A 15,421-nucleotide genomic window follows, 5' to 3' on the forward strand; every position below is an offset into this window, starting at 1 on the left:
CAAAAATCAGCAACGCAAAGGAAATATATATTTACATATACAAACAGCAAAACCTAAAGCAAGAAAACACCGACAAAATGTGCAATGCAGTTTTTACTTTAACCAATAAAATAATTACAAACATATTTATATAGACATGTGCTACCTACCCACACTACACACCATGATACGGATATGATATGCGGAAGAAAGTCAGAAATGAGGAATTCTAAAGTGCTACTAGCTTCGGATAAGTTTTCCATTTTTGTAAATTTTTTAAATATAAATATAGAGTATTCATATATGTATGTATTATGAGTGTATATCCGCAACTCCTTCTAGAACGCGCATCAATCAAAAGCGTTACAGCTCGTATCTAAACAAATCATATTTATAAAATAAAACTAGTCAGAAAATCAAATAAAAAATTGCATGTTACAGGGGAAGAAGAGAGTAAGGCAGAGGTTTATATGCATGGCGCGAATATAAGAATTTACTAAAGAATTTAATAAACTATAAATGATAAAATGACATCAGTCTGCATTTTCCAATTCAAATTCAAACTCAGATTTGCCTTACTGTTCATTTGTTTGTTTTTATACCCGGTACTCGAAGAGTAAATAGGGTATATTGTATTTGTGCGGATAACGGTTGTATGTAACGCACAGAAGGAAACGTTTCCGACCCCATAAAGTATAAATATTCTTGATCAGCATCAATAGCCGAGTCGATTGAGCCATGTCTGTCTGTCCGTCTGTCCGTCCGTCCGTCCGTCCGTCCGTCCGTCTGTCCGTCTTGTTTGTCGGCTAGTTCTCAGAGACTATAAGAGCTAGAGCCACCAAATTTTGGCACCAGACTGCTGTATGCTCACACTGAAACCAGTGTATTTCAAAAATGAGCCCCGCCCCCTTCCGCCCCCGCAAGATAACAGAAAACTAAAAACGCCATTCCGTAGGGAATGACCATATCTATCAGATCACCATTTCGAACCTTTTCGCAGCGCAAGAACATCGTTAAGCAGCTGGCCATACCGCGCATCGGTTGCGGTATTGATGGCTTGGAATGGGACAAAGTCAGCGGCGTTCTGGAGTACGTGTTCGGGCAGGAGCAGCTGGAGATTGTCGTCTACAACTTTGTGCCTCCACCAAGAAATTAAGAATCAATTCTAGGCGAAGATATCAAATAAAAGAAGTATACATATACATACATATGCCTAACATCAATTATATTTATTATGGGAATGGGAAATATGTGCAATTGAATCCTTAATCCTTGATGTCCTTGAAGCGAGAGAGATTGAAAAGGATCGGGGAAGTTGTCCTGATTACGAAAAGGTGTGGCACATTCTGATCGGCCCACAAATATAGGAGAAAAGAAGAAAACAAAACTGTTCTGTCGTTGTTCTCAAAATTTGTTGTAAAAAAAAAAACTTGTACATCAAAAGATGTTTTTGTTATTGTTGTACAACAAACACTTTCTTGTAGTGAACCAACCACGTAGTTAGCACAGTGGCGCTTCCGCGATCACGACGGCCATTTCTTAAACTAAAAATGCGTTCGCACAGTGGCGCCACCGTGATTATTACGGCCATTTATGGAACTAAAATATCGTAGTTCGAGAGTTGGCCGCTCTGTGTTGGGGCGCCACTGTGAAATTTTGAAATTGGTCCACTGAAATGGCCGAAAACAGGAAAATGTTCTGACAAAGTACCAGTTCCATGTTTTTTCACTGTGTCAAAATCTGGATGCTATGAAACCGCAATTCATTTTAGTTACTTGGCGACTGAAAAATGAATTGCGGTTTCATAGCATCCAGATTTTGACACAGTGAAAAAACATGGAAACCAGTTACCTTCTGCTGACTTCTGTTCGCCTGGTACTTGGTCTGAACATTTTCCAGTTTTCGGCCATTTCAGTGAAGCAATTTCAAAAGTTCACAGTGGCGTCCCAACACAGATCGGCCAATTCTCGAACTACGTTATTTAAGTTCCAGAAATGACCGTCTTCATCGCGTGGGCGCCACTGTGCAAAGAGGTGACTGTCAAAATTTGACAAAAATAACAGGAGAGATTTGTTTTGCTGTTTTCTCCTTTATTTGTAGTCCGTCCAGGATGTGCCACGCCCCCTCGTGATCGGCACAATGTCCTGGATCCTTTGCGACCAGTTCGGGTGCAAGGACATTAAGGATAATGCCATTTTCACGTTGTTTTTTCTTTTTAATCTCTTCAAGGCTATAGCTCAGCTGTTTCCTGTCGAAAAATTACATGTCACGCCTCCTCGCGATCGGGAAAATGTCCCGGATCACTTCGGGTGCTAGGACATTAAGGATAATGCCATTTGAATATTGTTTTTCTATATAATCCCCTTCAACGCTATAACTCGGCTGTTTCCTGTTGGATCAAGACATGGCATGCCTCCTGGCGAAGGTACGAGTCTCCTGTATCGCTTGAGTCCATCAAGGACCACAAGGACTGCAGGATATGGCTGTCCTACGCTATTTTGTAATTGGGAACTTTTCAGCCTGAAAGTATGCTATACTTTTGAGAACAAAAGCAGCCCCCAAAAGATACTTCAGTTGATTGGCCTCTGCCCCTGACACGTCTCTGCCGCTGCCTCTGCCGCGACTCTGCCCTGACTCTGCAGTGTGTGTTTCTAGGGGAGGGTGGCGAGCTAAAGGAGCGTGTTGGCGTGAGTAGTGTTGTTGATGTAGATGACAGATAAAGAAAAAATGTAAAATTTGACAAATAACCGCTAACTTGCAGATGTAGTACTGAGTGCCGGGTATAAAAGTTGTGACGCGTAAGAAGCGTCTCAAACGTCCCTTCTCGTTTTTCATTTATTAACCTTTTCTTCTCAGAAAATCATTTGACAATAATTTTTGTTATAATTGTTACTTACATCTAGCAGCAACTTTTGTAACTTAAAAGCATTGAGTTTGCCTATTAATTATTAATTATTGCTTTGTTTGAATTAGTTTGTTAGCTTACGTTTCATTTGTTAGATTAGCTCGGTTCTCTTTCTCTCTCATTGGAGGGTGGTGTAAATTATTGACACTACTAAAACATTTTACTCATAATTGTTCGCATTGCGTTCATGGATTAAAAGTAGACCGATCGGCATTTTTGAATGGGTTGCTATCGTATCTATCATATGGATTTATGTTTCATTGTTTGTTAGTTGGTTTGTTTGTTCTTTGGTTGGTTGGTTGGTTGCAAGAATACCTGCTCTAGTTCATGACATGCCTAAGGTTCTAGGGTAATAAATATTGCAATTTTACTAATTCATATTCAATATTTAATAATAAGTATATTCGGGGGAGCTCAGTAAATACTTGAGGTTAATATTGCGCAATCAATTGACATAAATGATATCAACTCAATATCGTATTCAGTTTTGAAGTACTCTTACCATACGGGGGTATGGCATTCACTACGTATTGTGATGTACGTGATTCGTTGCAGCAGCGTTTTAGCCCAGAAGATTGTTTGCTTTTAATTTGTTGTTCATTGTTTCACGCTTGTCCAACATGGAATACTCCTCCTGACTCTCATCTAACTATTCGTAACTACTGGCGGCACACAACATGCCAACAACAACAACTTTGTCGTGGTTCCAGTTTTTGGTTTTTTTCTTGTCTTTTGTTTTTTTTTTTGTTTGGTTCCATTTCACAACTATGCACAGATTGGAGCATTAATTAATAGAGAGAGAGTCCTTATAGAGACTACCACTACCTACCACGTTGTGGCTGCCCAAAAATTAACAATTTGCATATCTAAAAAGATCAACTAGGAAGAAGGGGTTAGCTTATAGGTGTGGTGTCCTTATTGTAAGAATTCTCGACGAGGTACAAAGTTATACATACATACAATATTTGAAAATTAGATGTTTTGTTTTGTCGTTAAGCACAATGAGGTACACATGTATCAACATCATTCAAATCATTATTACTCATATTACTCATGCATACATTACATTACATATTCATTACTATCCAACCATCGGCGATTCGATCCGTTAATCCCAACTCTGTTCGCACTTTCGAGTTCTGTTCGATTAGCTTCTTGCTCATTCCAGTAATTTATATAACCTTAATGCTTAATACCACAGTCGAAGTATGTACTATATGTACTATACAGTTCATATATGTTGTATATATGTATATGTATATGTATATAGATGTATGGCCTATAGCTAGATATACATACATATGTATATTATTACTGCAAACATTATACACGGTATATACTCAAGTAGCGCATTTGTCTCTATGTCTTTATGTCTATCTAGTCAGCGTGCGCAGGCGCGCAGTTTCACCCGGCACCGTTCGGTGCTCGTCTCCGTCTCCTGGTCAGGGCCATCAGGGCGCGTATCGCATGGGAACGCTTGGCCCGTGGCCTGGACAACAGCATCCATGGCAACGGCAGCAGCAGCAGTAGCAGCAGCAGCCAGTAAACGGGTCATAGCTCCACATGGCCGAGCGCCTGCTCGGTGACATTTTCAAAGCTATTGCAGGTCTGTGTGGACATCCACTCAAAGTCCTTGATGGTGGCCTATAAAATAAAGGATTACAATCAGCACTTCAATGTGTTATCCAATAGTTAGATACCTTATGCATCGAGTAGACTGCGACCACGACCAGCACGTGCATGATGTTGTGGGAATTCAGATAAAAGTCAACCACGCCGGGGAACCACTTCTCCGGTATACGCATGGCACCAATCGCACCGCCCAGTATGGAGACGCCATCCTGGAAGCGAGTGCCCAGAAAAGAAGAGAGAACAAATCAACAAGAGAGGCAGGAGATGGAGCGCTCTGTGTGTCAGCCGATCAAATTGGGTTGCGGCTTTAGTCCATTTACTCGAATGTACGTATATGTATGAAAATGTGGAACTTACAACTTCAACCTATGCGCACAGAGAGAGAGGCCAGCCAAAAACGTTTAGTTATAGAAAATAGCAAGTTAGTGAATTGGAAAGCCTCGACATACGCACCTGCAGATAGACATGCGAGAGGGCCATATGACTGCCGCCGACCATTCCCCGGATCCGCAGAAATGTCAGTATGGAGCGCATGCCAAAGGGCAGAGCAAAACACAGGCGACGCTGCCAGGGCGAGCTGGCGGTTAGAGCCTGACAGAATAATATGTAATTATTAACTTAGTGGCTGTAATTAGTAGATATTTTTGTGCTTACCTTGTAGAGGCCCCACAGCGAGAGCAGGCAATAGGAGCTGATGATTAGCCACTTGAGGACGGGCGTGAAGCACAGCGTTGTGGCCGTCACCAGGGGCAAGGCACCTGCAAACATAGAGCGGAAGAGAGATTGTGCGTTGAGACAGTGAGAGACGGAGCGGGAGAGGCCATTCCCGCCGATAAGCCCCCGTCCTCAAGTCAATTCCCAGCCGAAAATATTGAAATCAGTCGCTAAACAAATCTCGTGCCAAACACAACCGAACAAATGGGAGCCACTCTTCAAGCTCTCGCCTGCCTAATCTTTATCGCCATAGCGAGGCTGGATGGCGTCCAGGCTGGCGTTTATAAGGAGCTAACAACGCCACTGGGCCATGAGATCATGCGGCATGCCAAGTCCGCGGACATGCGCTCCTTCATCGATCCGCTTGTGAGTCCCTGCGACGACTTCTATGGCCATGCCTGCGGGAAGTATTCCTCCATAAATGCAGCATCCCCGGAGACGGACAAAAGCTTAGGGCAGGCACTCCGTGGCGGATACCTGAGGCGGGTGCGACAGCTGCTGAACGAGCCCAAGATGAGCACGGACAGACCCATGGAGACGCGAGTGAAGTACTTCTACGAGTCGTGCCTGAACACCACGGCACTGAGGATGAACCAGCGCAGCCATTTGCTCCATGTGCTCAGGGAATTTGGCGGCATGCCCGTCGTGGAGGGCGACGCCTGGGACGAGTCCAAGTTCGATGCCATGGAGATGATGGCCACGCTGCTGCGACGCTACGGCAAGATCACATTTCTGGGCGTGAGTGTGGGTCCCGATATGGCCAACAGCCAGATCAATCGTTTGTTCTTGGGCCAAAGGGATGACCTGGTGCTCATCAAGGACGAAGTATCAGTGAAGCTGGTGAGGAAAATGCGACTGCAGTTGAGGCTGCAGCGGTTGCTGGGCGTCTCGCCAGAGCGTGCCCTGCAGGCGGCCAATGAGATCAGCGCCCTGGAGCTGGAGCTGGGACGCAGTGGCATCGACCAGAAGACGGTGGATGATCCGAGATTGAGGCAACACCTGACCGTGATCAGCAGCCTGACGGAGACCTACGGAGCGGCACTCAACTTTACGACATTTGTGAGCCACTGGCTGGGCCACGACTACCAGCTGCCCGTTTACGAGTACGTTCCCGGCTACCTCTGGCAGCTGACCAAGATCCTCCTGGGCACGCCCAAACGGGTGCTGGCCAACTACATGCTCTCGAGTCTGCTCGAGGATTTTGTGGTGGACCAGCCACAGCAGCAACAGCTGCAGCAGGAGGAATACTGTGCGGAACGGACCACGGAGCTCTTTCCAGCTGTCGTGGACCACATGGTCTATCACTCCCTGGAGCAGCAGAGTCCCCACATGCCCGCCATCCTACGGCAATTGTTTCAGGAGCTGAAGGACACCTTCGAGGAGATGCTGAATGGATCCGAACTGGAGTGGCTGGACGAGCAGACGCGCAATGGGATGGTGGAGAAGCTCAAGCTGATGGCCTTCCAGATATCTGGCGAGGAGTCGGTGGACTTTGAGGAGCACTACGGCACGCTGGTCATCAGCTCGGCCGACTACTATGGCAACATTCAGCGTCTGCTGGAGGTGCGCGCCCTCAACCTGCGTGAGGATCTGCAGCGGCCGCAGTCCAAGGCCATCTTCTACGACGACACAATCGACTCGCCCTGCTACGTGAGGGAGGCCAATTTGGTGATCTTTCCGGCCAGCCACATGCAGCATCGCTACTTCTGGGACGATGTCTACCCGGCGGCCATTAAATACGGCACCCTGGGCTTCGACCTCGCCCACGAGATAGCCCACGCCTTCGACGACTCGAATGTGCTGTTCGATGGAAGGGGAAACCTCCGCGACTCGTGGTCCAGCGAGGCCAAGGCGAGCTTCAAGCGACTCAAGCAGTGCCTGGTGGATCAGTTTGGAGAGCTGCGCTTCGGCAACCAAAAGCTGCCGAGAAGGGAGACGCAGGGCGAGAACATTGCCGACAATGTGGGCATTCGCATTGCCCTCTCCGCCTACCACAAGTGGCTGCTGGACCACTCAAAGACTGTGGCTGCGGAAGGGGAAGCGCTGCCCCTAATGTTGCAGACGCCGCAGCAGCTGTTCTTCCTCAGTCTGGCCCAGACCATGTGCGCGGATGTGTTGCCGGAGAGACGGCATGCCCATGTCATGACCAGTGTCCATGCGCCGTCCGAGGTGCGAGTGCGCGCCTTGATGGCCAACAGTCGAGCCTTTGCCGAGGCCTTTCAGTGCGGCAACAGCACCAAAATGAATCCCCCACTCAGATGCAAGGTGTACTGATTACTGATTGACTTGAGTAGTTCCTAATAGTTCCTATGAATTAATCATTAAACAAATAGTTCCGCTTCCGAGCAGCCTCTGAATCAAAGCGAGAGAGAGGTGATTGATAGTAGTTTCTCACTCACCGAAGCTCTGGCTCACCCAGATCCCCACCATGTCCAGCTTGAGCAGTGTGTAGTAGACATTCTCGCCCTTCTCGATGTTCATGAACAGATGGTAGACGAAGCTGCCGCACCACGGTGCCACCGAGCCAAACACATGGCAGAACGATAGAAACTTGTAGCCACTGTCCCAGGGCATCAGGCCGGGCACAATGGCCAGTATATAGATGATGGGATGGCTGCAAAAAGAGAACAAAATATGAAGTGTAAATAGTGCTAGAATACTTCCTAGGTCAGTGGATGCCACGCAATTATAGGACTCGTATAAGAGCCACTATCTGTGGCGATAAGAGATTGACCTACCCCAGAGCCTCAGAGTGAACATTTTGTATAAACAAATCTCGAGCGCCTGATAAGCGCAGCTGGGCTGTGGCCCTCAACGACTCAGCGATTGAAATGCCATTTAGAAATCAGTTGAACCAAGCGTGAGATCATGTCGAGACGAGTTTTGTGGCCACTCTGGTGCTGGTGCTGGTGCTGGTGCAGCCTGCTGCTGGCGGTGTCTGCCACTGCGGATGACCTGACCTCGGACTACGCAAAGAGCATCATTCGCCACTCGAAGGTGGCCGACATCAAGGCCATGCTGAAGCCCGATATAGCCCCGTGCGACGACTTCTATAGCCATGCGTGCGGCAATTGGCACCGCCAGAATCCCGCCCAGCTGCTGAATGACATCACCACGGACACCTTTAAGCTGATCTCCAAGGGATTCGACCGTCGGCTGCTGAGCCTGCTCCGCTCGAATGAGCTGAAAACGGAGCTGGAGCAGAAGCTGCAACGATTCTACCTCTCCTGCGGCCTGGTGCATCGCGACGATGTCCACTACAAGCTGGCCCTGGAGAATGTCTACAAGGAGTACGGCGAGGTGCCAGCCCTGGCTGGCGATCGCTGGAACGCCTCGGACTTCGTCTGGTGGCAGACTGTGGCCCAGATCCAGCACAAGTACGGCCGCCAGATCATCCTCTCGGTGGACATAATGCGAGACATCCAGAACAAGTCACTGAGTCGCGTTTATCTTGGTCCGCCCGAGTACGAGAAGCTCTCCAACTCGGGCATCCTCAACCTGCTGGAGGAGGCCAGCTCCTCCAAGGATCTGCAGCAGTACTTTGGCCTCAGTGCCCACCATGCCAAGCAGATTGCCGAGCAGCTGCGTGCCCTGGAGACGCGTCTGATGTCGGGCGGCTCCAGCTCCAGCTCCGAGTCCATCGAGGACAATCTCTCGCTGTACACGCTGCCCGAGCTGGAGGAGAAGTACGGCGATCACATGAACTTCACCGAGTTCTTTGCCCTCGTCCTGGGAGCGGAGAATGTGCCGCAAGTGCTGTACCTCTACGATGAACCCTATCTGGACAATGCCCTGAGCATCGTCAAGGCCACGCCGCCCTCCCTGCTGGCCACCTACGTGCTGTGGCAGCTGATGCAGGACTACCTGGTGGATGCCACGCCCAGCACGCTGCCCAAGTGGTGCGTGGAGAAGACCAAAAAGTACTTTGGCAAGCTCACGGACCACGTGGTCTACGCCCGCTACCGCAGCCCCGAGGCCGAGGCGGAGGTGCACAGCGTGTGGGACCAGATCCGGAGCGTGTTCCGGCAACAGTTGGCGGGGGACAAGCACGACTGGATAGCGAATGCCACGCGGCAGAAGGCCATCGAGAAGCTGGACAGCATGCAGCTGCACATCAACTCCTACGACAGCGAGAACTTTGAGGCGCTCTACGGCGCTGTGGAGATCGATCGCCTGAACTACGTGGCCAATGTGCAGCAGCTGAGCCTGGCACAGGCGAAGCGCAGCACGGACAGGCTCAGGCAGCCGCCCAGCACGCTGGAGGACACCGATCTGCTGAGCTTCACGCCCGCCTACAACATTCTGGAGAACAACATCACGATTCCGGTGGCGCTGCTGCAGCCGCGCTACTTCTGGGGCGACCAGTACCCGCAGGCCCTCAAGTACGCCACGCTGGGCTACCTCCTAGCCCACGAGATGATACACGGCTTCGATGTGGAGGGTCGCAACTACGATGCCGGCGGCAACCTGGCCCCCTGGTGGGACCTCAAGTCGCGCTACGAGTTCGAGGAGCGTCGCAAGTGCTTCCAGGCGCAGTACCACACCTACAGATACGGCGGCTCCAAGCTGCCGGAGAGCACCCAGCAGTCGGAGAATATAGCGGACAATGCTGGAGTGAAGCTCGCATACGCCGCCTACGAGCGCTGGCTGGGACAGCAGTCGGAGGAGAAGCGCCAGCAGGAGACCCTCGAGGGGCTGGACCTGAACAATCGCCAGCTGTTCTTCGTGGGCTTTGCCCAGCTGTGGTGCGACGATGTGCAGACGCTGTTCAAGAAGACCGTGGCCCAGACAGACAGCCATGCCCCGGGCATGTATCGCGTGATTGGTTCGCTGTCCAATTTCCAGGAGTTCTCCTGGGTCTGGAACTGCTCCCAGTCGGCGCCCATGGATCCGGAGTACAAGTGCTCCATCTACTAGCAAACATAATTACTTTAAACTGTGTATAAGAATATATTTGAACCGAGACTAAGTTGCTAATCCATGGATAAGCCATACAGCTGACACTTCGGGGAGGAGCTCATCGGACTGCCACCGCTGCAGGCAAAGTCCCGCTGGAAGGCCTCCAGGTTGGAGAGTGCTCCAAGCACCCTCAGGGCATTGGGTGTATACGAGACGATAAGGGCTTTCCTGTCGCGGAATCTCTCTTGGGAATCGTTGCACCAGAACTGGGCATAGCTGAGGAAGAACAACTGCCGCGGACTCTGCGTCATCTGTGGCAGCTGCTCCGAGGATAGGGCGGATGGGGCCAGCTCCTGCAAGTACTTGGAGTAGGCGTGGTAGGACACCTGCACAGCCAGATTGTCGGCAATGTTCTCCGCCTGCAGATCGCTCTTCGGCAGGTACTCTCCATTGAGTCGCAGGCGTCCGTACTGTTCCTTGAAGCAGGCCCAACGCTTGTGGTAGGCCATCATCGAGGAGTGGTCCCAGTGGGAGACATCCTCGATGCTGTGTGCCAGCTCGTGGGCGAGCAGAGTGCCCAAGCTGCCGTAGCGCAGGGCACGTGGGTAGTATCTGGACCACAGATAGTTCGGCTGCAGCAGGGCCACCGGCAACAGGATACGCTTCTCCACGGCATCATAGCTGGGCGCAGTCAGAGGAGCGGCAGACATTTTGGTCTTCAGACTATCATGACTGAGCACGGCCCGCAGATTGTGCAGATAGTCCCGAGGCTTTAGCTGCAATTCTTCGTAGGTCTGCGTGAAATTGACATCCGCATGTCCGTTGACCAGCAGGCGAGTGGCATTGATTTGGTCCAGCACATGGGTCCGCGCTGCCAGAGCCAACCAATCGGCGGTGTCGCTCTCCAGCATGTCGCGGAAGCTGCGCTTGATCTGCTGCCACACGGCCTCGATGTCGCTGAGCGTGGCTGCATCTCCGTACTCCCTTAAGACCATGTTGTCGAGCAGCTCGGGGAACAGACTGCGGGCCTTGGGCATGCAGTGATCCACCACGGAGCCAGCCCACTCGTAGCTGAAGTGCTCCAGCAGCGAGTAGAAGATGTAATTGGCATGCATCTGGGGGCTAACGCTGCCCACAAAGTCCAGCAAGTGTGCCTGATAGCTGGGCACGTGCTCGAACAGCGTGTCGTTCGGGTTCAATGGCCGATCGAGGACCAGTTCAATGTACTCGGTGAGGTTGTACACGGGCAAGTAGAGCTCGTCCAGCTCCTTGGCTGTGCGGGGACGTGCCAGCACTCCCACTGGAATATCCCGCATATAGCGAGCCACCAAATCCTCTATATTTGTGATCTCCAGCGATGTGGTCTCTGCCAATTGCCTTTCCACGCCCAAATTCCAAATGAGCCACTCCCGTATGCTGGCAGCTCGTCCCAGGCGATTGGGTTGTGGCCGAATCTGCTGCGGTTGTCCCACATAGATGGCCGCAGGAGACACCTGAAGGCGCAGCATGATGTCCAGCCCGTACTTCCGCTTGATGCGTGCCACGGTGGCCACCCAATCGAACTCGTCGGCGGGCCACTGCTGTCCCGGCAGTGCCAGGGCGGGCATGTGTCCGAACTCGGCCACAATCTCCAGCAACTGTTGGCGGTAAACGGGCAGCGGTGTCTCACGGTAGTGCAGGCAGCTGGCATAGAACTCCTTCAACTTGAGCACCGCCTCCGCATCGATGGCCGCGTCAGCCGGTCGCTGCAGCAGTCGCTGCTGCTTGTGGTGGTAGCCTTTGAGCAGCAGCTGCTCGTAGTTGGTCTCGCGTAGATTTGCGGTGTTTGCTGGATTGATTTTGGCCCAGTTGCCGCAGCTGTAGTCGTAGAAGTTGTCGCAGGGCTGCAGCTCGGGCTGCATGTAGTTGCGCATCTCCGCGGACTTGGACAGCCGCATCAGACGCTGCACATAGGCGCTGTCGTTGTGCTGCGAGATGAGCTGTTCCTGGGCCTGAATGCGTAATTCCAGCGCTGGCTGGGACAGCAAATGACCCTGGGCACACCCAGCAATGCCAGCAATCAGAATCAGCAGCACGAGCTGGCTGGCAGCAACAACAGCAGAAGCGTTCTCCATGGCGAACACTCGACGGGCAACTGAAAGTGGCAACAACAGAGCACGACGCACTTCCGTACAGATTTACTCTTTACTTTGCTGAAACTGAGATTGAGTCAGAGCTCCGGAGAGTGCTCCACACTCTCTCCCTGCTTATCAGTCATGGAGCTGGTCGTTGGTCTCGTCTCTCGCCTCTGCTGCTTAGTGTGGAGCGCGTGATTAGATCGCAGCTCACGTTACGCGGCAAACACTTGGAGAAAAGCCCGAGGCACTTGATCATTTAGCGAGCAATCAATATTGACAAAGTAATTGCTCATAAATAATTTGATTGCGTTGCGTTGCGTTCGAATTGAAATTCGAAAGTTGTGCGCTTCGCACAAACACATGTACACACAGCCATGGGCCAGTGGGTGCACACCTTGTTTTGCACACACTCAAGTAATTGTGGTACTCGTGAAACTTATTTGGATTTGCTTTGGATTAATTACTCTCTGTTCTTCGAGGAAAATGTTCAAGTAATAAAATAAAATCTTTACAAACTTCGCTTTTGGGTGTCTTGGAGAGTGTGTGCACACCTCAGTCTCAAATCTTTACAACTTTGGACACGGAAGACGCTTTCGGGTGAAACGGAACGAAATACTTTCCAAGTTTCTGTCCCTCACAATTGCGAATTCTGGTGAACAGGCGGCACTTGATGTCACTCATTCAATTGCACAAACAGAAAAACATTCACGCCGTCATCTCTAACTGGGGCAGCGAGATGTGGGAGATGCGAGATAACCCCTGGGGTTGCGCTTTTTACCGAGAACTGAGACCGCTGGCCGCTGGCCTCTGGCTGTTGACGATGTTGTGTATCATCTGGGGATCTGGGGTGCTCAGTCGAGCATTCAAATCGAACCAAGAAGCAACGAGCCCCAAGATGCACGCGCTTCGAGTTATCTGCCAAGTCCTGTGCACTTTGTCCGTGCTGCTGGGCTGCAGCCAGGCGGCGCCTGCGGACGAGGAGCGGCTGCAGCTGAACGCGGACACGCCGTACATGAGGCAGCTGCTGCGCAATGCCAAGGCAGCCGAAATGCAGAGCTTCATGAACCAGAGAGCCGATCCGTGCACCGACTTCTATGACTTTGCCTGCGGCAATTGGTCGCGCATCAACTCGGCCATCAGCCTGAGTGAGTTCACCACGGGACTGTTCGAGACGCTGACCAAAGCGCTCAACCGCAAGCTGGCGTTGATCCTCACCAGTCCACCGAATGCGAACGACACGCGCGAGGATGTGCAGGTGAAGCACTTCTACGAGTCCTGCACGAGACTGGGGGAGCTGAAGCCCACCTATGCGCAGAAGCTGAAGAGTTTGATTGCCGAATTCGGCTCCATGCCAGTGCTGGAGGGTTCCTCGTGGCAGGAGGAGAACTTCGATTGGCTGGAGACGACGGCCCGCATGGACTACCGCTATGGCGTGGGCTCCATCCTGAGCATCGAAGTCACGAAGGACTTTGCCAACAATCACCTGAACAGGGTGTATGTCGGCCAGCAGGATTTCCCGCTCGAGTCGCGTGCCATGTACGTGGACAACAGGACCCAAACCTATCGCCGTGCCCTGCGGGACCGCATGCAGAGCACAATGGAGCGCTTTCTGGGCGTGGAGAAGGAACTGGCCAAGACCACGGCCCAGGAGCTGCTGGACTTTGAGGTGAGTCTGGCCCGTGGCCTCGCCGATGAGAGCGATGGCGTGGACATTGCCTCCATGGCCAAGCTGATGACGGTGGCCGAGATGCACAGACGCTATGCGCCGACTCTGGACATTGAGCGCTTTGTGCAGATCAGCATGGGCGAGCGGATCACGGACCAGGTGTACGAGTACAACGAGGACTATCAGCGGAACCTCGTTCTGGTCATGCAGCGCACGCCCAAGCGGGTCGTGGCCAACTATTTGTTCTACAGCATGATCAAGGACTTTGCCGTGACGGCGCCCAAGACGGCGGAGAGCAAGAAGGAGATGTGCATCGGCCTCACCAAGAAGAGCTTCGCCAAGAACCTGGACAACATGATCTATCGCAGCTACAAGAACGAGAAGACTGCCCGGGAAATCGAGAGCATGTGGAACCAACTCAAGTCCACCTTCAACGAGACGCTGCGCTCCAGCCAGCTGCTGGACTGGATCGACCGACCCATCCGCGAGAAGGCCATCGTCAAGCTCGAGGCCATGACACTCCAGGTGAACTCCTACGCGGACTACAACTTCACCGAAGAGTTTGAGGGTCTCAATCTGCAGAGCGCCGACTATGTGGAGAATCTGCGTCAGGCCACCATCCTGGGCGTCAAGAAAATGCGCGCGGAGCTGCATCAGCCGGCCAAGCCGCTGGAGGCGGGCGAACTGCTCAGCTACACGCCGGCCAACATCCTCGTGGAGAATGCCATCAAGGTGCCGGTGGCACTGCTGCAGCCCTTCTATCTGTGGGCCAACGCCTATCCCAGCGCCGTCATGTTCGGCTCCCTGGCGGTGCTCATTGGCCACGAGCTGATCCACGGCTTCGACGACTCTGGCCGTAAGTTCGATGCCCGCGGCCAGTTCCACGACTGGTGGGACGAGACGTCCGCCAATAACTTTCTGGAGCGCCAGACATGCTTCACGGAACAGTACGGTGGCTATGTCTACGACGGCATTCCCCTCAAGCGGTCCGTCTCGCAATCGGAGAACATCGCGGACAACGGGGAGTGCGTCTGGCCTATACCGCCTATCGCAAATGGTACGATGCCCTGGAGTCGCGGCCCAACAGCGGCGAGGAGCTGCTCAGGGAGACTCTGCCCACACTGGACTACAACAGCAAGCAGCTGTTCTTCATCAGCTATGCCCAGGTCTGGTGCAACGATGCCCATCCGCAGGTGAAGGCCATACAGGTATCCACGGACCAGCATGTGCCCGGCAAGTTTCGCGTCATCGGACCGCTATCAAACTTTGATGAGTTCTCCAAGGAGTTCAACTGTCCCATCGACTCCCCCATGAATCCACGCGAGAAGTGTTTGCTCTACTAGTAACTATCGTTGTTGGAGTATCGTTTGGTAGATCCTGTATTTTGTGCCATTAAACTGTCTCCAGCCAAAAGCTGCATGTTCACTCTTTCTCTGTTTGGTTTTCTTATGCAAAACGAAGGCAAACCTCAAACCGCAACCTAACACCAGGACAGACCCAGACCCAGAC

General features: G+C 51.7%; 5 protein-coding genes across 5 annotated transcripts; 3 read left to right on the top strand and 2 right to left on the bottom strand.

Annotated features, from left to right (window-relative positions):
* Positions 1-4,435: 4,435 nt before the first annotated feature.
* LOC117898918 (progestin and adipoQ receptor family member 4-like) lies at positions 4,436-5,284 on the bottom strand. The gene is made up of 4 exons (XM_034808626.1): positions 5,171-5,284; positions 4,970-5,107; positions 4,585-4,725; positions 4,436-4,528 (listed from the first exon to the last, which is right to left on the bottom strand). The coding sequence occupies exons 1-4, from the start codon at positions 5,282-5,284 to the stop codon at positions 4,436-4,438; spliced, it is 486 nt and encodes a 161-aa protein (XP_034664517.1).
* A 105-nt stretch (positions 5,285-5,389) lies between these two features.
* On the top strand, positions 5,390-7,592 carry LOC117898667 (neprilysin-1). The gene has a single exon (XM_034808242.1). The coding sequence runs from the start codon at positions 5,435-5,437 to the stop codon at positions 7,502-7,504; it is 2,070 nt and encodes a 689-aa protein (XP_034664133.1). The 5' UTR covers positions 5,390-5,434; the 3' UTR covers positions 7,505-7,592.
* A 470-nt stretch (positions 7,593-8,062) lies between these two features.
* Positions 8,063-10,193, top strand: LOC117898668 (endothelin-converting enzyme 2). The gene has a single exon (XM_034808244.1). It carries the CDS (start codon positions 8,099-8,101, stop codon positions 10,145-10,147), a length of 2,049 nt encoding a protein of 682 aa, XP_034664135.1. The 5' UTR covers positions 8,063-8,098; the 3' UTR covers positions 10,148-10,193.
* Positions 10,161-12,269, bottom strand: LOC117898669 (endothelin-converting enzyme homolog). Its single transcript, XM_034808245.1, has one exon. The coding sequence runs from the start codon at positions 12,241-12,243 to the stop codon at positions 10,204-10,206; it is 2,040 nt and encodes a 679-aa protein (XP_034664136.1). The 5' UTR covers positions 12,244-12,269; the 3' UTR covers positions 10,161-10,203.
* An 824-nt stretch (positions 12,270-13,093) lies between these two features.
* LOC117898931 (neprilysin-4-like) lies at positions 13,094-15,255 on the top strand. Its single transcript, XM_034808640.1, has 2 exons — positions 13,094-14,969; positions 15,002-15,255. Exons 1-2 carry the CDS (start codon positions 13,142-13,144, stop codon positions 15,253-15,255), a joined length of 2,082 nt encoding a protein of 693 aa, XP_034664531.1. The 5' UTR covers positions 13,094-13,141.
* Positions 15,256-15,421: the final 166 nt, after the last annotated feature.

This window comes from Drosophila subobscura, chromosome O, assembly GCF_008121235.1.
Source record: "Drosophila subobscura isolate 14011-0131.10 chromosome O, UCBerk_Dsub_1.0, whole genome shotgun sequence".
NCBI classification, from domain to species: domain Eukaryota; kingdom Metazoa; phylum Arthropoda; class Insecta; order Diptera; family Drosophilidae; genus Drosophila; species Drosophila subobscura.